The sequence below is a fragment of the Oncorhynchus kisutch genome, linkage group LG29 (assembly GCF_002021735.2).
Source record: "Oncorhynchus kisutch isolate 150728-3 linkage group LG29, Okis_V2, whole genome shotgun sequence".
Classification (NCBI taxonomy): domain Eukaryota; kingdom Metazoa; phylum Chordata; class Actinopteri; order Salmoniformes; family Salmonidae; genus Oncorhynchus; species Oncorhynchus kisutch.
The window spans coordinates 47,170,483-47,193,954 of record NC_034202.2 but is presented as its reverse complement, the minus strand read 5'-3'; the positions used below and the strand labels follow the sequence as shown (position 1 = coordinate 47,193,954).

The window sequence follows — 23,472 nt, the reverse complement described above, 5'->3', positions numbered from 1 at the left end:
TGAACACTGAGGCTGTACCTGCTTTATGTTACAGTTTTACTGTGAACACTGAGGCTGTACAGTTTTATGTTACAGTTTTACTGTGAACACTGAGGCTGTACAGTTTTACTGTGAACACTGAGGCTGTACCCACTAAGTTACAGTTTTACTGTGAACACTGAGGCTGTACCCACTAAGTTACAGTTTTACTGTGAACACTGAGGCTGTACCCACTTTAAGTTACAGTTTGGCTACTGGCTACTTCGCTTATTCAAGCCTGTCTAAAAATACAAGACTGTCCCTTTAAGACATAAAAAAAAGCTCTTTACCTGACTGGCTTTTCAAAATGTCTAGAAATGTACATGTTTCGTGCTCTTGTAGGAAGTAATCCCTCCCCTATTGCCGACTACTAATGATCTTTAACTGGGCTAATAACTCACTAACTAGCCAATAATATGAACAAATGTACAGATGGCTTCATGCAGCTCTCGCTTTGATCTCAAAACAAGCGCATCTACTCAGGACCGCTCATGTTGTAAACACAGTCCAGTTCAAAGTGAATGGCACAGATCTATATATGGCAATGGTCTATTTGCATATAGGCATACTGCAGCTTATATTGACACACCGGTCTGTGTAGAGTACGGTCTGCCTACAAGAAAATCTCTTGCACAGTTAGTTTTGTGTTGTTTTTCATTTTTGTTTCGGTCCGTTACATTGAAAGTATTGCGTTGATTCGAGCACAATTCCCACAGCAGAGCGAAATGTGGTTTAGTGTTGACTAAAAGGCAGGAATGTAGAAAGATGAGTGAAGTTCCATCTCGTGCTTCTCTGCGCTGACATTTCATCTGCAGTGCGAGGGGAGGTGCGTGGCAGTTTAGAGGGAACCTTGCACAAAAACGTATAGTGTGATCAGTATCACATAGAGCGTTGTGGTATAATCAGTATAGCATAGAGGTTTAACAAAAATGCTTCAAAGCAGGGCTACGTTTATTTTCACCCACCCGTCAATACACAGGAAGCCGTACATATGGTGTATTGTTTGGGAGCGTGGATCCCAGACCCACCCTCTTCGTGGCCAATTATGTGTGAAACATCTCACTGACCTAGAAATCCCTTGGACATGATGAAAACAAACCCAGGTGTCTCCTTTAAGGAAGCTATTCAAAAAACCTCCAAATAACCTCCAAATAACCTCCAAATAACCTCCAAATAACCTATAATGACCGTATAAAAACTCAGTGTAGCCCACGTCTTCACCAATCCAATGCTTTTAGATTTGTTGAAAGTAGTGAACAAACAAACATCAGGAGGGAGAGGATATTATTGGGACCCCCACCCTACCCAGAATGCCGAGGTGCAGTTGTTCAGGTTGCAGTTCCGTCTGTGTCCTGAAGGTGTCATCAGTGTACTGTCTATACACCGCCTTCTTATAGCGTGGACCAATACGATTCTCTCCCCTGCCCACGAATATACTGCCTGGACTGGGACACACACACACACACAAAATTATGAATGAATGAATCACACACACACACACACACACACACACACACACACACACACACACACACACACACACACACGTACAAGCATTTCGCTACACTGGCAATAACATCTGCCTAATCCTGTTTATGTGACCCTGTGATTGGATTTGAAACACAGAAACACCCTCCTCCTCCTCTCTCTACCTGTCCTCCTCTGTAGCGTGATGTTTCTCTAGTTCCCAGGCCCGGTTAGGTGAGTAGTCCCACTCCACCTCCTCTGCGCTGATGTAGTAGCGAACCACGGACGAAGCACGGGAGTGTGTGTGTTTCACTTTGCTCTCGGGTGAGCAGGGCTTCACAGAGTACTGCTGTCTCATCCCTCCATTATAGTGGTCAGTCACTCTGCAGCTCACCTCAAATACACCTGGAGACACAAGGGGTTAGAGGTCAGGGGTCAGGGACAGAGGTTAACATTATAGTGGTCAGTCACTCTGCAGCTCACCTCAAATACACCTAGACTCAGGGGTAAGAGGTCAGGGGTAAGAGGTCAGGGGTAGGAGGTCAGGGGTAAGAGGTCAGGGTTAGAGGTCAGGGTTAGAGGTCAGGAGTAAGAGTTGTGAAAAACAAATGAATCATTTCCATGTAGACATACAGTGTTTCCACCGTCAGCAGCATCATGGAGTCTAAATCTGAAACATGAAGTCATTTCTGAATATACAGTTGTCTGTCTAAGTCAGTGATCCTGCTGCTGTTATACTCCTCCCTGTTCATCTTAATGTTGACCGCTGTCGTATTCAAACCCCATTTATTTCCACATAAATTTCTCACCACATTTCTGTATGTTAATCTCTTATCAAAAAGAAAAGAATATACATTTAGTAAATAAAATGTTATTTTTCAAATTATCTTTCTCAAAAACGCTTGTATGTATCATCTGTACTCTTAAATGTTTTGTTTCGACATTTTAAAGATTTTTTGGAGTTCCGGGGTTCGCGACCCCGACATTGAACACCACAGTGTGTTTATTATGGATCCCCATTAGTTCCTGCCAAGACAGCAGCTACTCTTCCTGGGGTTTATTATGGATCCCCATTAGTTCCTGCCAAGGCAGCAGCTACTCTTCCTGGGGTTTATTATGGATCCCCATTAGTTCCTGCCAAGGCAGCAGCTACTCTTCCTGGGGTTTATTATGGATCCCCATTAGTTCCTGCCAAGACAGCAGCTACTCTTCCTGGGGTTTATTATGGATCCCCATTAGTTCCTGCCAAGGCAGCAGCTACTCTTCCTGGGGTTTATTGTGGATCCCCATTAGATCCTGCCAAGACAGCAGCTACTCTTCCTGGGGTTTATTATGGATCCCCATTAGTTCCTGCCAAGGCAGCAGCTACTCTTCCTGGGGTTTATTATGGATCCCCATTAGTTCCTGCCAAGACAGCAGCTACTCTTCCTGGGGTTTATTATGGATCCCCATTAGTTCCTGTCAAGGCAGCAGCTACTCTTCCTGGGGTTTATTATGGATCTGCCTTGTTGATAGTGCTGTTAAGAAAGTAGAAACTAGGACCTGCCTTGTTGATAGTGCTGTTAAGAAAGTAGAAAACTAGGACCTGCCTTGTTGATAGTGCTGTTAAGAAGGTAGAGCAGTGCCTTATTTTTCTTACCTTTATTAAACTAGGTAAGTCAGTTAAAAACAAATTCTTATTTCAATGACGTCCTACCGGGGAACAGCTGGTTAACAGCCTTGTTCAGGAGGCAGAACGACAGATTTTTACTTTGTCAGTTGGGGATTCGATCCAACAACCTTTTCAGCTTTACTCAAAGCCAGTGGCATATTGTTAGTAAAGATGGAAGATTTGTGATGTGCTTTTTGAGTGTCCCTATAAGCTGAAAGTCTGTCAATTTGTTTACTGTAAAATAGTATTGTATCTGGTCAATCACCATTTTTTCCAAAAGATTACTAAGGGTTGGTAACAGGCTGATTGGTCGGCTATTTGAGCCAGTAAAGGGGGCTTTACTCTTCTTGGGTAGCGGAGGGACTTTAGCTTCCCTTCAGGAAGTACTCATACAGGAGCAACAATATAGTGTCACTTTGGTTTATGTTCAAATCTCCAATTTAGATGTTCCTATTTCCTTTGATCAAGTGTTCTTAAGGTCACAGGAAGTGGGCTGTGAGGTCACGTCAGTGAGGTCATCCATTAAAAATAACAGTAACTCTCTGTCACAGCCAACAGTCTGGCGTGGACACCGCCGTGTGTGTGGGTGTGTGTGTGTACGTACCAGGTGTGTGTGGCAGCATGCTGACTGCAGCGGTGGTGTGGGGGAACAGGCTGAGTGTATCTCTGGTAGTACCGTGTCTCTGGAAGGTGTTCCCCTCCCAGTACACCCCATGGATATCCACCTCCGTACCCAGCCCAAAGGTGTACCAAAAAACCCTGTCCCCGGAACACATTTCCAGGCCTGGAAGGTTTCCGTACATGAAGCCATTCACCGCTGAGAGAGAAGGAGGAAGAGATGATATCAACAACTACACCACTGTGCGAGAAGGAGAGAATGGGGAGGAGGGGAGAGAGAGGAGAGGAGTGGAGAGAGGAGAAGGGAGGAGAGAGGAGAGAGAGGAGAGGAGGGGGAGAGGAGGAGAGAAGGGAGGAGAGCGGATAGGAAAGGAGGGGAGAGAGGAGAGAGAGGAGAAGGGAGGAGAGAGGAGAGGAAGGGGGAGAGGAGGGGAGAAGGGAGGAGAGCAGATAGGAAAGGAGGGGAGAGAGAGGAGAGAGAGGAGAGGAGGGGAGAGAGGGGAGAGAGGAGGGCAGGGGAGAGAGGAGAGAAAGGAGGGCAGGGGAGAGAGGAGAGAAAGGAGAGGAGGGGAGAGAGAGGATGGGAGAGTATGGGCGAGAGGAGAAAGGAAGAGGGGAGAGAGGAGGAGGGAAGAGAGGAGCGGGGAGAGAAAGTAGAGGGGAGAGAGGAGGGCAGGGGAGAGAGGAGAGAAAGGAGAGGAGGGAGAGAGAGGAGGAGGGAAGAGAGGAGCGGGGAGAGAGGAGGAGGGAAGAGAGGAGCGGGGAGAGAAAGTAGAGGGGAGAGAGGAGAGGAGAGGAGGGGAGAAAATATCAACAACTACACTCAGAGGAGATATAGAAAGTAGTCAAAAGTTGACTGCAATGATAATAAAATAGTTGAACAGGTGCTAACTAATGGAAAAGACAGTTATGCACTATAAGTATACAGTTCCTACAACTTGATGGGCAGACACGCCGGTGTGTGTATCATACCGTGCATATTGTTGCTCTCCTGAAAGTCTTGGTTGTCTGGGTCTGACTGGTCCGATCCATAGGTCTCTATGTTCCTCTGAAGGTACCAGCTCAGGTTCTCATCCATTACAGAGAACAGCAGGAACAATTCCCTGTCCACGTTCCTCTGCACCACACACACACACATGTACACCACACACACACACACACACACACACACACACACACACACACACACACACACACACACACACACACACACACACACACACATATATACACACACACACACACACACACACATAGATATATATGATAAGAGCAATGCTGTGATGTGTGTGTGGTTGTATCTATGTCATGTATGTTACCATGTATGTTACAGTTGAAGTCTGAAGTTTCCATACACCTTAGTCAAATACATTTAAACTCAATTTTTCACAATTCCTGACATTTAATCCTAGTAAAAAATTCCCTGTTTTAGGTCCGTTAGGATCACCACTTTATTTTGAGAATGTGAATAATAATAGAGAGAATTATTTATTTATTTCATCACATTCCCAGTGGGTCAGAAGTTCACATATACACTCAATTAGTATTTGGTAGCATTGGCTTTAAATTGTTTAACTTGGGTCAAATGTTTCGGGTAGCCTTCCACAAGCTTCCCACAATAAGTCGGGTGAATTTTGGCCCATTCCTCCTGACAGAGCTGGTGTAACTGAGTCAGGTTTGTAGGCCTCCTTGTTCGCACACACTTTTTCAGTTCTGCCCATACATTTTCTATAGGATTGAGGTCAGGGCTTTGTGACGGCCACTCCAATACCTTGACTTTGTTGTCATTAATTAAGCCATTTTGTCACAACTTTGGAAGAATGCTTGGGGTCATTGTCCATTTGGAAGACCGATTTGTGACCAAGCTTTAACTTCCTGACTGATGTCTTGAGATGTTGCTTCAATATATCCACATAATTTCCCCTCCTCATGATGCCATCTATTTTGTGAAGTCCTTCCTGCAGCAAAGCACCCCCACAACATGATGCTGCCACCCCCGTGCTTCATGGTTGGGATGGTGTTCTTCGGTTTGCAAGCCACCCCCTTTTTCCTCCAAACATAACGATGGTCATTATGGCCAAACAGTTCTATTTTTGTTTCATCAGACCAGAGGACATTTCTCCAAAAAGTACAATCTTTGTCCCCATGTGCAGTTGCAAACTGTATTCTGGCTTTTTTATGGCGCTTTTGGAGCAGTGGCTTCTTCCTTGCTGAGCGGCCTTTCAGGTTATGTCGATATAGGACTCGTTTTACTGTGGATATAGATACTGTTGTACCTGTTTCTTCCAGCATCTTCACACTTTTGCTGTTGTTCTGGGATTGATTTGCACATTTCGCACCAAAGTACGTTAATCTCTAGGAGACAGAACGCGTCTCCTTCCTGATCGGTATGACAGCTGCGTGGTCCCATGGTGTTTATACTTGCGTACTATTGTTTGTACAGGTGAATGTGGTACCTTCAGGAGATTGGAAATTGCTCCCAAGGATGAACCAGACTTGTGGAGGTCTACAATTATTTTTCTGAGGTCTTGGCTGATTTCTTTTGATTTACCCATGATGCCAAGCCAAGAGGCACTGACTTTGAAGGTATGGCAACATACATAGTAACACACATGGTAACATACATGGTAACATGGTAACACACATGGTAACATGGTGACACACATGGTAACATGGTAACACACATGGTAACATGGTAACATACATGGTAACATACATGGTAACACGCAAAGTAACACACATGGTAACATGGCAACATGGTAACACACATGGTAACATGGTAACATGGTTACACACATGGTAACACACATGGTACCATGGTAACACACATGGTAACATGGTAACACATGGTAACACACATGGTAACATGGTAACACACATGGTAAAATGGTAACACACATGGCAACACGCATGGTAACATGGTAACACACATGGTAACATGGTAACACACATGGTAACATGGTAACACACATGGTAACACACATGGTAACACACATGGTAACATGGTAACATGGTAACACACATGGTAACATACATGGTAACATACATGGTAACACACATGGTAACATGGTAACACACATGGTAACACACATGTTAACATGGTAACACACATGGTAATATGGCAACACACATGGTAACATGGTAACACACATGGTAACATGGTAACACACATGGTAACACACATGGTAACACACATGGTAACATGGTAACGCACATGGTAACATACATGGCAACATACATGGTAACATACATGGTAACACACATGGAAACATGGTAACACACATGGTAACATACATGGTAACATACATGGTAACACACATGGTAACACACATGGTAACACACATGGTAACATAAATGGTAACACACATGGTAACATGGTAACACACATGGTAACATGGTAACACACATGGTAACACAAATGGTAACATGGTAACACACATGGTAACACACATGGCAACATGGTAACACACATGGTAACATGGTAACACACATGGTAACATGGTAACACACATGGTAACACAAATGGTAACATGGTAACACACATGGTAACACACATGGTAACATGGTAACACACATGGTAACATGGTAACACACATGGTAACACAAATGGTAACATGGTAACACACATGGTAACACACATGGTAACATGGTAACACACATGGTAACACACATGGTAACATGGTAACACACATGGTAACATGGTAACACAAATGGTAACACACATGGTAACACACATGGTAACACACATGGTAACATGGTAACATGGTAACACACATGGTAACATACATGGTAACACACATGGTAACACACATGGTAACATGGTAACACACATGGTAACATTCATGGTAACATACATGGTAACATGGTAACATGGTAACACACATTGTAACATGGTAACATGGTAACACACATGGTAACATACATGGTAACATACATGGTAACACACATGGTAACATTCATGGTAACACACATGGTAACATTCATGGTAACACACATGGTAACATTCATGGTAACACACATGATAACATACATGGTAACACACATGGTAACATGGTAACACACATGATAACATGGTGACACACATGATAACATGGTGACACACATGGTAACATGGTAACACACATGGTAACATACATGGTAACACAAATGGTAACATGGTAACAAGGTAACACACATGGTAACATGGTAACACACATGGCAACACAAATGGTAACATGGTAACACACATGGTAACATGGCAACACAAATGGTAACATGGTAACACACATTGTAACATGGTAACACACATTGTAACATGGTAACACACATGGTAACATGGTAACACACATGGTAACATGGTAACAAGGTAACACACATGGTAACATGGTAACACACATGGTAACATGGTAACAAGGTAACACACATGGTAACATACATGGTAACACACATGGTAACACACATGGTAACATACATGGTCACATACATGGTAACATACATGGTAACATTCATGGTAACATTCATGGTTACATGGTAACACACATGGTAACACACATGGTAACATTCATGGTAACACACATGGTAACATACATGGTAACATTCATGGTAACATACATGGTAATATGGTAACACACATGGTAACATACATGGTAACATACATGGTAACATGGTAACACACATGGTAATATGGTAACACACATGGTAACACACATGGTAACATACATGGCAACATACATGGTAACATACATGGTAACATTCATGGTAACACACATGGTAACATGGTAACACACATGGTAACATGGTAACACACATGGTAACATGGTAACACACATGGTAACATGGTAACACACATGGTAACATACATGATAACACACATGGTAACACACATGGTAACACACATGGTAACATACATGGCAACATACATGGTAACATACATGGTAACATACATGGTAACATTCATGGTAACATACATGGTAACACACATGGTAACATGGTAACACACATGGTAACATGGTAACACACATGGTAACACACATGGTAACATGGTAACACACATGGTAACATTCATGGTAACACACATGGTAACATACATGGTAACATGGTAACACACATGGTAACATGGTAACACACATGGTAACATGGTATCACACATGGTAAGATGGTAACACAAATTGTAACATGGTAACACACGGTAACATGGTAACACACATGGTAACATGGTAACACACATGGTAACATGGTAACACACATGGTAACATACATGGTAACATGGTAACACACATTGTAACATGGTAACACACATGGTAACACAAATGGTAACACAAATGGTAACATGGTAACACACATGGTAACACACATGGTAACATACATGGTAACATACATGGTAACACACATGGTAACATGGTAACACACATGGTAACATTCATGGTAACACACATGGTAACATACATGGTAACATACATGGTAACATGGTAACACACATGGTAACATGGTAACACACATGGTAACATGGTATCACACATGGCAAGATGGTAACACAAATTGTAACATGGTAACACACGGTAACATGGTAACACACATGGTAACATGGTAACATGGTAACACACATGGTAACATGGTAACACACATGGTAACATACATGGTAACATGGTAACACACATTGTAACATGGTAACACACATGGTAACACAAATGGTAACACAAATGGTAACATGGTAACACACATGGTAACACACATGGTAACATTCATGGTAACATACATGGTAACACACATGGTAACACACATGGTAACATGGTAACACACATGGTAACACAAATGGTAACACACATGGTAACACACATGGTAACACACATGGTGACACACATGGTAATATGGTAACACACATGGTAACATTCATGGTAACATACATGGTAACATGGTAACATGGTAACACACATTGTAACATGGTAACATGGTAACACACATGGTAACATACATGGTAACATACATGGTAACACACATGGTAACATTCATGGTAACACACATGGTAACATACATGGTAACATACATGGTAACATGGTAACACACATGGTAACATGGTAACACACATGGTAACATGGTATCACACATGGTAAGATGGTAACACAAATTGTAACATGGTAACACACGGTAACATGGTAACACACATGGTAACACAAATGGTAACATGGTAACACACATGGTAACACACATGGTAACATGGTAACACACATGGTAACATGGTAACACACATGGTAACACACATGGTAACACAAATGGTAACATGGTAACACACATGGTAACACACACGGTAACATGGTAACACACATGGTAACATACATGGTAACACACATGGTAACATGGTAACACACATGGTAACATGGTAAAACACATGGTAACACAAATGGTAACATGGTAACACACATGGTAACACACATGGTAACATGGTAACACACGCGGTAACATGGTAACACACATGGTAACACAAATGGTAACATGGTAACACACATGGTAACACACATGGTAACATGGTAACACACATGGTAACACACATGGTAACACACATGGTAACATGGTAACACACATGGTAACATGGTAACACACATGGTAACATGGTAACACACATGGTAACACAAATGGTAACACACATGGTAACACACATGGTAACACACATGGTGACACACATGGTCATATGGTAACACACATGGTAACATTCATGGTAACATACATGGTAACATGGTAACATGGTAACACACATTGTAACATGGCAACATGGTAACACACATGGTAACATACATGGTAACATACATGGTAACACACATGGTAACATTCATGGTAACACACATGGTAACATTCATGGTAACACACATGGTAACATTCATGGTAACACACATGATAACATACATGGTAACATACATGGTAACATGGTAACACACATGGTAACATGGTAACACACATGGTAACATGGTAACACACATGATAACATGGTGACACACATGGTAACATACATGGTAACACAAATGGTAACATGGTAACATGGTAACACACATGGTAACATGGTAACACACATGGCAACACAAATGGTAACATGGTAACATGGTAACACACATGGTAACATGGCAACACAAATGGTAACATGGTAACACACATTGTAACATGGTAACACACATTGTAACATGGTAACACACATGGTAACATGGTAACACACATGGTAACATGGAAACAAGGTAACACACATGGTAACATGGTAACACACATGGTAACACACATGGTAACACACATGGTAACATGGTAACACACATGGTAACATGGTAACACACATGGTAACACAAATGGTAACACACATGGTAACACACATGGTAACACACATGGTGACACACATGGTAATATGGTAACACACATGGTAACATTCATGGTAACATACATGGTAACATGGTAACATGGTAACACACATTGTAACATGGCAACACACATGGTAACATGGTAACACACATGGTAACATGGAAACAAGGTAACACACATGGTAACATGGTAACACACATTGTAACATGGTAACACACATGGTAACAAGGTAACACACATGGTAACACACATGGTAACATGGTAACACACATTGTAACATGGTAACACACATGGTAACATGGTAACACACATGGTAACATGGTAACACACATGGCAACACAAATGGTAACATGGTAACATGGTAACACACATGGTAACATGGTAACAAGGTAACACACATGGTAGCATGGTAACACACATGGTAACATGATAACACACATTGTAACATGGTAACACACATGGTAACATGGTAACACACATGGTAACATGGTAACAAGGTAACACACATGGTAACATGGTAACACACATTGTAACATGGTAACACACATGGTAACATGGTAACACACATGGTAACATGGTAACACACATGGTAACATGGTAACACACATGGCAACACAAATGGTAACATGGTAACATGGTAACACACATGGTAACATAGCAACACAAATGGTAACATGGTAACATGGTAACACACGTTGTAACATGGTAACACACATTGTAACATGGTAACACACATGGTAACATGGTAACACACATGGTAACATGGTAACACACATGGTAACATGGTAACAAGGTAACACACATGGTAACATGGTAACACACATTGTAACATGGTAACACACATGGTAACAAGGTAACACACATGGTAACACACATGGTAACGTGGTAACACACATTGTAACATGGTAACACACATGGTAACATGGTAACACACATGGTAACATGGTAACACACATGGCAACACAAATGGTAACATGGTAACATGGTAACACAAATGGTAACATGGTAACAAGGTAACACACATGGTAACATGGTAACACACATGGTAACATGATAACACACATTGTAACATGGTAACACACATGGTAACATGGTAACACACATGGTAACATGGTAACAAGGTAACACACATGGTAACATGGTAACACACATTGTAACATGGTAACACACATGGTAACATGGTAACACACATGGTAACATGGTAACACACATGGTAACATGGTAACACACATGGCAACACAAATGGTAACATGGTAACATGGTAACACACATGGTAACATAGCAACACAAATGGTAACATGGTAACATGGTAACACACGTTGTAACATGGTAACACACATTGTAACATGGTAACACACATGGTAACATGGTAACACACATGGTAACATGGTAACACACATGGTAACATGGTAACAAGGTAACACACATGGTAACATGGTAACACACATTGTAACATGGTAACACACATGGTAACAAGGTAACACACATGGTAACACACATGGTAACATGGTAACACACATTGTAACATGGTAACACACATGGTAACATGGTAACACACATGGTAACATGGTAACACACATGGCAACACAAATGGTAACATGGTAACATGGTAACACACATGGTAACACACACGGTAACACACATGGTAACATGGTAACACACATTGTAACATGGTAACACACATGGTAACACACATGGTAACACACATGGCAACACAAATGGTAACATGGTAACATGGTAACACACATGGTAACATGGTAACAAGGTAACACACATGGTAACATGGTAACACACATGGTAACATGATAACACACATTGTAACATGGTAACACACATGGTAACATGGTAACACACATGGTAACATGGTAACAAGGTAACACACATGGTAACACGGTAACACACATTGTAACATGGTAACACAAATGGTAACATGGTAACACACATGGTAACATGGTAACACACATTGTAACATGGTAACACACATGGCAACATGGTAACACACAATGTAACATGGTAACACAAATGGTAACATGGTAACACCCGTTGTAACATGGTAACACAAATGGTAACATGGTAACACACATGGTAACATGGTAACACCCATGGTAACATGGTAACACACATGGTAACACAAATGGTAACATGGTAACACACATGTTAACACACATGGTAACATGGTAACACACATGGTAACACACATGGTAACACACATGGTAACATGGTAACACACATGGTAACATGGTAACATACATGGTAACATGGTAACACACATGGCAACACAAATGGTAACATGGTAACATGGTAACACACATGGTAACATGATAACACACATGGTAACATGGTAACACACATGGTAACACACATACTAGTGGTGTGACTAGGTATTAGCTGGTACCAGTGGTGTGACTAGGTATTAGCTGGTACTAGTGGTGTGACTAGGTATATACAGAGTTATTAGCTGGTACTAGTGGTGTGACTAGGTATTTACAGGGTTATTCGCTGGTACCAGTGATGTGACTAGGTATTTACAGAGTTATTAGCTGGTACCAGTGGTACTAGTGGACCTGGGATGGATGGGGCTGTCCTCGGGTAGCAACGTTTTGGACCTGGGATGGATGGGGCTGTCCTCGGGTAGCAACGTTTTGGAGTATCACCCCCCCCCCCCCCCCCCCCCAAAGTTATATTTGTGTGTGTGTATGTATGAACTGTCTAGTACCTGCTTGCCGCGGTCCCCCAGTGCTCCAGGCCTACAGACCAGTAGTGGTCCGGAGAGGCCAGCGTTGGTGTCCTCCACAGGGGAGGAGCCAGAGTAGTACAGGTAGGACAAACAGGGAGGGTCAGAGAGGGAGGGACCATCCAACACCTGCCAGGTATAGGTGAACCTGGAGCCTGGAGACACAGCTGAGCCTGGCTTCTCTACACCTGGGAAAACATTAGATAACACAGCCAGTCAGAAGAACGAGGTATCATAACTGATGTACGCCCTGCACTAGTGAGCGTGTGTGTGTGTCTCACCGTCTTGGTAACTGGTTCCCTGGTATTGTTTGTCGAAGTGGAGGCCGTGAGGCTGGATACTGTAGTTCCTGTCTGCCTTGTTCAGAAACACCACCTGTAGGATGTCCCCTACCTCAGCCCTCAGCACCGGGCCTAAAGAGAGCGAGAGGGATGAGAGAGAGAAAGACAGAGAGATCATTTGTGCCATTTAGCAGACACTTTTATCAAAAGCAGTTAACAGTCGTGCGTGCATACATTCTAAGTATGGGTGGTCTCGGGAATCAAACCCACTACCCTGGTTTTATAACCTCCATACATTCTAAGTATGGGTCGTCTCGGGAATCAAACCCACTACCCTGGTTTTATAACCTCCATACATTCTAAGTATGGGTGGTCTCGGGAATCAAACCCACTACCCTGGTTTTATAACCTCCATACATTTTAAGTATGGGTCATCTCGGGAATCAAACCCACTACCCTGGTTTTATAACCTCCATACATTTTAAGTATGGGTCGTCTCGGGAATCAAACCCACTACCCTGGTTTTATAACCTCCATGCTCAACCAACTGAGCTACAAGGGCCCCAATGAGATGAGAGAGCGGCACAGAGAAACAGAGAGAGGGAGAGTGACAGAGAGAGAGACAGAGAGAAACAGAGAGAGGGAGAGTGAGAGACTCTTACCCAGTATCCCCAGGTGTTGTATTTCAGGGGGACTGGGAGGAGGAGGAAGAGGAGGAGGAGGGGAGAGAGGGAGAGTGACAGCAGGCTCTTACCCAGTATTCCCAGGTGTTGTGTTTCAGGGGGACTGGGAGGAGGAGGAGGAGGAGGAAGAGGAGGGGAGAGAGGGAGAGTGACAGCAGGCTCTTACCCAGTATCCCCAGGTGTTGTGTGTCAGGGGGACTGGGAGGAGGAGGAGAAGGAGGAGGAGGGGGAAGAGGAGGAGGAGGGGGGGAGGAGGAGGGGGAGGAGGAGGAGGGGAGAGAGGGAGAGTGACAGCAGGCTCTTACCCAGTATCCCCAGGTGTTGTGTTTCAGGGGAGAGAGGTTGTCTGGTAGTGAAGGTGTCGTCTGTGTAGCCCCGATACACCACCTTCATATAGCTGCCGCCTATCCTGCCATCACCACTACCGAAGAACACCTCAGAGGGACTGGGAGGAGGAGGAGGAGGAAGGGGAGGAGGAGGAGGAGGAAGGGGAGGAGGAGGAGGAGGAGGAGGAGGAGGAAGGGGAGGAGGAGGAGGAGGAGGAGGAGGAGGAGGAGGAGGAGGAGGAGGAGGAGGAGGAGGAGGAGGAGGAGGAGGGAGGAGGAGGAGGAGGAGGAAGAAGAGGGAGGAGGAGGGAGGAGGAGGAGGAGGAAGAAGGGGAGGAGGAGGAGGAGGAGGAGGAGGAGGAGGAGGAGGAGGAGGAAGAAGAGGGATGAGACAGAGAGGAGAGGGGGATGACAGAGTGATTTCTCCAGCTTTGCTAATTCATGATGATGTAATTTCTCTGTAGAGTTATACTGAGTAGAATAAACAGTAGAGCTGGAGACTGGACCTGTTCAGAGTGGTGGAGTGCCGAGTACACACACACACACACACACACACACACACACACACACCAGTGGAGGCAGCTGAGGGGAGGACGGCTCATTATAATGGCTGGAACAGAGACAACGGATGGCTGCCATGTGGTTGATACCATTCCATTGACTCCATTCCAGCCATCACTAACAACCGTCCTCCCCTCAGCAGCCTCCACTGACAGGCACGTACACTGTACAGAGGTGGTGTGTGTGTTACCTGTCAGACAGTGTGAGGGACAGGTTGGTGTGTGTGTTACCTGTCAGACAGTGTGAGGGACAGGTTGGTGTGTGTGTTACCTGTCGGGCAGTGTGAGGGAGAGGTTGGTGTGTGTGTGTTACCTGTCAGACAGTGTGAGGGAGAGGTTGGTGTGTGTGTTACCTGTCAGACAGTGTGAGGGAGAGGTTGGTGTGTGTGTGTTACCTGTCAGACAGTGTGAGGGAGAGGTTGGTGTGTGTGTGTTACCTGCCGGGCAGTGTGAGGGAGAGGTTGGTGTGTGTGTGTTACCTGTCAGACAGTGTGAGGGAGAGGTTGGTGTGTGTGTGTTACCTGTCAGACAGTGTGAGGGAGAGGTTGGTGTGTGTGTTACCTGTCGGGCAATGTGAGGGAGAGGTTGGTGTGTGTGTTACCTGTCAGACAGTGTGAGGGAGAGGTTGGTGTGTGTGTTACCTGTCAGACAGTGTGAGGGAGAGGTTGGTGTGTGTGTTACCTGTCGGGCAGTGTGAGGGAGAGGTTGGTGTGTGTTACCTGTCAGACAGTGTGAGGGAGAGGTTGGTGTGTGTGTTACCTGTCAGACAGTGTGAGGGAGAGGTTGGTGTGTGTGTTACCTGTCAGACAGTGTGAGGGAGAGGTTGGTGTGTGTGTTACCTGTCGGGCAGTGTGAGGGAGAGGTTGGTGTGTGTGTTACCTGTCGGGCAATGTGAGGGAGAGGTTGGTGTGTGTGTCCATCCCGGTAGGAGCATAGTCCCAGGTAACGGTCTCTGCTGCCAGGTAGTACTTCCTGACTGGGCCAGCAGGGGGGGCTGCTGAGGGGCTGACATCATCATCACAGGATACCACCTCATACAGAGCTTGCATACCGGCTGATACACACACACACACATATACACACATACACATGTACACACACACACATACACACACATACACACACACACACACACGCAGAAAGGTAAGGACAGGACAGAGTGAGAGCAGGCCAGAGTTATACAGGCTGTAATTAAGAACCACATAGTGAACTGAATTACCCTTGAAGGAAAGCTTACTGGTTGGAACCTACTCTCATATCTAACTAGGTCTAGTGTGGCCAGATACTGGTTGGAACCTACTGTCATATCTAACGAGGTCTAGTGTGGCCAGATACTGGTTGGAACTACTGTCATATCTAACGAGGTCTAGTGTGGCCAGATACTGGTTGGAACTACTGTCATATCTAACGAGGTCTAGTGTGGCCAGATACTGGTTGGAACTACTGTCATATCTAACGAGGTCTAGTGTGGCCAGATACTGGTTGGAACCTACTGTCATATCTAACGAGGTCTAGTGTGGCCAGATACTGGTTGGAACCTACTGTCATATCTAACTAGGTCTAGTGTGGCCAGATCCTGGTTGGAACCTACTGTCATATCTAACGAGGTCTAGTGTGGCCAGATACTGGTTGGAACCTACTGTCATATCTAACGAGGTCTAGTGTGGCCAGATCCTGGTTGGAACTACTGTCATATCTAACGAGGTCTAGTGTGGCCAGATACTGGTTGTGCAGGTTTTTGCTCCATTCCTGCTTTAACACACCTTATTCAGCTACGCTAGTGGCCACACGAGTCCATGTCTACCTCTGGAGGTTGTCACGCAGATCAGATTACAATCAACAATACGTGCTTAGTGGTCAATGATAGGTTAGTGGTTGGTATGTCAGGGGTCAGAGGTCAGGTGTTTGGGGTCAGATGACTTACCCTGTAGATGGTCGTTTACCTGACAGCTCAGCAGCCATTTCCCGGTCGCCAAGGGAACCATCGCCGCGGTGACGAAGGTTGCCGGGAACAGGCTGAGTGTGTCGGCACGGTGACCGCGGTCCAATAGGGTGTTGCCCTGGAAGTATGCGGAGTGTATGTCCACCTCGTTGCCCATCCCAAACAGGTGCCATGCAACCCTGCGCCCCTGGCACAGCTTCATGTCAAGCAGGTTGCCATACATATACCCATTTATGGCTGAGGAGAGGAAGAGGAGAGGATGAGGAGAGGAGGATGAGGAGAGGAGGAGAGGATGAGGAGGAAGAGATTAGAGGAGGAGAGGAGGATGAGGAGAGGAGGCGAGGATGATGAGGAGAGGATGAGGGGAGGAGGATGAGGAGAGGAGGTGAGGATGATGAGGAGAGGATGAGGAGAGGAGGATGAGAGGATGAGAAGGAGAGGTTGAGGAGAGGAGAGGATGAGGAGAGGAGGACGAGAGGAGAAGATGAAGAGGATGAGGAGAGGTTGAGGAGGAGAGGATGAGGAGAGGATGAGGAGAGGGGAGGATGAGGATAGGAGGAGAGGAAGAGGAGAAGATGAGGAGAGGGGAGCAGAGAAGAGATACAGATAGATTTAGTCCCCCCTGCCCAGGATACAACAGGGGTAAAACAATACAGTTCTTAACTTGAGACCTCTTTCCCCCAGTGTACAAATAAAAAACACCACAGAACTACGATGACAGTTAAACTATATACAGGTCAGTACCTTATTCAATGTACTGGAGTGGTTGTATATACAGGTCAGTACCTTATTCAATGTACTGGAGTGGTTGTATATACAGGTCAGTACCTTATTCAATGTACTGGAGTGGTTGTATATACAGGTCAGTACCTTATTCAATGTACTGGAGTGGTTGTATATACAGGTCAGTACCTTATTCAATGTACTGGAGTGGTTGTATATACAGGTCAGTACCTTATTCAATGTACTGGAGTGGTTGTATATACAGGTCAGTACCTTATTCAATGTACTGGAGTGGTTGTATATACAGGTCAGTACCTTATTCAATGTACTGGAGTGGTTGTATATACAGGTCAGTACCTTATTCAATGTACTGGAGTGGTTGTATATACAGGTCAGTACCTTATTCAATGTACTGGAGTGGTTGTATATACAGGTCAGTACCAGAACCTTATTCAATGTACTGGAGTGGTTGTATATACAGGTCAGTACCAGAACCTTATTCAATGTACTGGAGTGGTTGTATATACAGGTCAGTACCTTATTCAATGTACTGGAGTGGTTGTATATACAGGTCAGCACCTTATTCAATGTACTGGAGTGGTTGTATATACAGGTCAGTACCAGAACCTTATTCAATGTACTGGAGTGGTTGTATATACAGGTCAGAACCTTATTCAATGTACTGGAGTGGTTGTATATACAGGTCAGTACCAGAACCTTATTCAATGTACTGGAGTGGTTGTATATACAGGTCAGTACCTTATTCAATGTACTGGAGTGGTTGTATATACAGGTCAGTACCTTATTCAATGTACTGGAGTGGTTGTATATACAGGTCAGTACCAGAACCTTATTCAATGTACTGGAGTGGTTGTATATACAGGTCAGTACCTTATTCAATGTACTGGAGTGGTTGTATATACAGGTCAGTACCTTATTCAATGTACTGGAGTGGTTGTATATACAGGTCAGAACCAGAACCTTATTCAATGTACTGGAGTGGTTGTATATACAGGTCAGTACCTTATTCAATGTACTGGAGTGGTTGTATATACAGGTCAGTACCTTATTCAATGTACTGGAGTGGTTGTATATACAGGTCAGTACCAGAACCTTATTCAATGTACTGGAGTGGTTGTATATACAGGTCAGTACCAGAACCTTATTCAATGTACTGGAGTGGTTGTATATACAGGTCAGTACCAGAACCTTATTCAATGTACTGGAGTGGTTGTATATACAGGTCAGTACCTTATTCAATGTACTGGAGTGGTTGTATATACAGGTCAGTACCTTATTCAATGTACTGGAGTGGTTGTATATACAGGTCAGTACCAGAACCTTATTCAATGTACTGGAGTGGTTGTATATACAGGTCAGTACCAGAACCTTATTCAATGTACTGGAGTGGTTGTATATACAGGTCAGTACCAGAACCTTATTCAATGTACTGGAGTGGTTGTATATTCAGGTCAGTACCTTATTCAATGTACTGGAGTGGTTGTATATACAGGTCAGTACCTTATTCAATGTACTGGAGTGGTTGTATATACAGGTCAGTACCAGAACCTTATTCAATGTACTGGAGTGGTTGTATATACAGGTCAGTACCAGAACCTTATTCAATGTCCAGGGTACTGGAGTGGTTGTATAGACAGGTCAGTACCAGAACCTTATTCAATGTACTGGAGTGGTTGTATATACAGGTCAGAACCAGAACCTTATTCAATGTACTGGAGTGGTTGTATATACAGGTCAGTACCAGAACCTTATTCAATGTACTGGAGTGGTTGTATATACAGGTCAGTACCTTATTCAATGTACTGGAGTGGTTGTATATACAGGTCAGTACCAGAACCTTATTCAATGTACTGGAGTGGTTGTATATACAGGTCAGTACCAGAACCTTATTCAATGTACTGGAGTGGTTGTATATACAGGTCAGTACCAGAACCTTATTCAATGTACTGGAGTGGTTGTATATACAGGTCAGTACCAGAACCTTATTCAATGTACTGGAGTGGTTGTATATACAGGTCAGTACCTTATTCAATGTACTGGAGTGGTTGTATATACAGATCAGTACCTTATTCAATGTACTGGAGTGGTTGTATATACAGGTCAGTACCTTATTCAATGTACTGGAGTGGTTGTATATACAGGTCAGTACCAGAACCTTATTCAATGTACTGGAGTGGTTGTATATACAGGTCAGTACCTTATTCAATGTACTGGAGTGGTTGTATATACAGGTCAGTACCTTATTCAATGTACTGGAGTGGTTGTATATACAGGTCAGTACCAGAACCTTATTCAATGTACTGGAGTGGTTGTATATACAGGTCAGTACCAGAACCTTATTCAATGTCCAGGGTACTGGAGTGGTTGTATATACAGGTCAGTACCTTATTCAATGTCCAGGGTACTGGAGTGGTTGTATATACAGGTCAGTACCAGAACCTTATTCAATGTCCAGGGTCCTGGAGTGGCTGCACAGTGGCAAGAAAAAGTATGTGAACCCTGTGGAATTACCTGGATTTCTGCATCGATTGGTCATCAAATTTGATCTGATCTTCTTCTATGTCACAACAATAGACAAACACAGTCTGCTTAAACTACTAATGCTTAAACTAATAACACAGAAATGACTCTATTTTATTATTTATTATTTCTTGTCTATATTGAATACATAATTTAAACATTCAGAGTGTAGGTTGGAAAAAGTATGTGAACCCCTAGGCTAATTGGAGTCAGGAGTCAGCTAACCTGGAGTCCAATCAATGAGACGAGATTGGAGATGTTGGTTAGAGCTGCCTTGCCCTATAAAAAACACTCACAATTGTCTGATGTGACCCAGGCCTCGAACAAAAGAGATCTCAGAAGACCTAAGATGAAGAATTGTTGACTTGCATAAAGCTGGAAAGTATCTCTAAAAGCCTTGATGTTCATCAGTCCACGGTAAGAGAAATTGTCTATAAATGGAGAAAGTTCAGCACTGTTGCTACTCTCCTTATGAGTGGCCGTCCTGCAAAGATGACTGCAAGAGCACAGCGCTGATCTTAGAATGAGGCTCCTTAAGGCTAGGCGTTCCGCTAGCGGGACAACTTCCGGTGAAACTGGAGGTCAAGCAATTCAAATAAATAATCATAAACACTGTGGATATTAAACATTTAGGTACAAATAAGTGTCTAATATCGGCTGAAAGGTTACATTCTTGTTCATTTAACTGCACTGTCCGATATACAGTAGCTATTAGGGCGAAAAACATGCCATGCGATTGTTTGAAGATGGCGCCCCACATCAAAATATTTTTCCACCGGCACAGGTTTCATACATTCACGTATAAAGTAGAGGTCGACCAATTAATCGGAATGGCCAATTAATTAGGGACGATTTCAAGTTTTCTTAACTTTCGGAAATCGCTATTTTTGGACAGATTTTTTAAAAACCTCTATTTAACTGCAAATCTGGATTTCTTTTAGCTAAATATGCAGGTTTAAAAATATATACACGTTGGAGCAACGACAGTCTGGATATGGAATGCGCATTTGCAAAAAAAGACTGTCGTTGCTCCAACGTGTATATATTTTTAAACCTGCATATTTAGCTAAAAGAAATCCAGGTTTGAAGGCAATATTAACCAGGTGAAATTGTGTCACTTCTCATTGCGCGCAGAGTCAGGGTATATGCAACAGTTTGCGCCGCCTGGCTCATTGCGAACTAATTTGACAAAATTGTACGTAATTATGACATAACATTGAAGGTTGTACAATGTAACAGGAATATTTAGACTGATGGATGCCACCCGTTAGATAAAATACAGAACGGTTCCGTATTTCACTGAAATAATAAATGTTTTGTTTTCGAGATGATAGTTTCTGGATTCGACCATATTAATGACCTACGGCTCACATTTCTGTGTGTTATTATGTTATAACTAAGTCTATGATTTGATAGAGCAGTCTGACTGAGCGACGGTAGGCACCAGCAGGCTCGTAAGCATTCATTCAAACAGCACTTTCATGTGTTTGCCAGCAGTTGTTTATGACTTCAAGCCTATCAACTCCCGAGATTAGGCTGGTGTAACCAATGTGAAATGGCTAGCTAGTTAGGTGCGCGCTAACTAGCTAGTGCGCGCTAATAGCGTTTCAAACATCACTCACTCTGAGACTTGGAGTAGTTGTTCCCCTTGCTCTGCATGGGCAACGCTGCTTCGAGGGTGGCTGTTGTCGATGTGTTCCTGGTTCGAGCCCAGGTAGCGGCGAGGAGAGGGATGGAAGCTATACTGTTACACTGGCAATACTAAAGTGCCTATAAGAACATCCAATAGTCAAAGGTATATGGAATACAAATGGTATAGAGAGAAATAGTCCTATAATTCCTATAATAACTACAACCTAAAACTTCTTACCTGGGAATATTGAAGACTCATGTTAAAAGGAACCACCAGCTTTCATATGTTCTCATGTTCTGAGCAAGAAACTGAAACGTTAGCTTTCTTACATAGCACATATTGCACTTTTACTTTCTTCTCCAACACTTTGTTTTTGCATTATTTAAACCAAATTGAACATGTTTCATTATTTATTTGAGGTTAAATTGATTTTATTGATGTATTATATTAAGTTAAAATAAGTGTTCATTCAGTATTGTTGTAATTGTCATTATTACAAATAAATGTAAAAAAATCGGACCATTAATCGGCTTTTTTTGGTCCTTTTTTTCAGTATCGACGTTGAAAAATCGACCTCTAGTATAAAGATTAAATATTCACTTATTTTTTGAAAATCTTCCTCTGATTTGTCATCCACAGGGTCCCAGCTATAACACGCAGTGTCGTTTTGTTAGATAAAATCCTTCTTTATATCCCAAAAAGTCTGTTCAGTTGGCGCCATCGATTTGAGTAATCCACTCGTTCAACATGAAGAGAAAGGAATCTGAAAATCTACCCCTAAACTTTGTTTCAACAAGTCAAAATACGTTTCTATTTACTCGTCAGATATCCTAAAATGTAATCAAACTATAATATTTATTTAGAAGTATGTTCAATAGGAAACCAATTTTAGTAGGTGCGTAATTTCTTCATGGCGCACGCAAACACGGATTTCCAAGACTGTGTCCTTCTACTAAAACTGTTATCTATTATTCGTTTTTT

At 43.2% G+C, this 23,472-nt stretch overlaps 1 protein-coding gene across 1 annotated transcript in view; it reads right to left on the bottom strand.

Annotated features, from left to right (window-relative positions):
• LOC109885602 (hephaestin-like protein 1) overlaps positions 1-23,472 on the bottom strand; it is a 64,096-nt gene that overhangs the window by 18,359 nt on the left and 22,265 nt on the right. The window contains exons 3-11 of the mRNA XM_031809106.1: positions 17,577-17,886; positions 16,532-16,706; positions 15,072-15,211; positions 14,084-14,215; positions 13,785-13,990; positions 4,727-4,871; positions 3,741-3,953; positions 1,671-1,890; positions 1,324-1,463 (exon numbers count right to left, since the gene is read on the bottom strand). Of these exons, the coding sequence (XP_031664966.1) occupies positions 1,324-1,463; positions 1,671-1,890; positions 3,741-3,953; positions 4,727-4,871; positions 13,785-13,990; positions 14,084-14,215; positions 15,072-15,211; positions 16,532-16,706; positions 17,577-17,886 (1,681 nt within the window). The remainder of the gene's footprint in view (positions 1-1,323; positions 1,464-1,670; positions 1,891-3,740; positions 3,954-4,726; positions 4,872-13,784; positions 13,991-14,083; positions 14,216-15,071; positions 15,212-16,531; positions 16,707-17,576; positions 17,887-23,472) is intronic.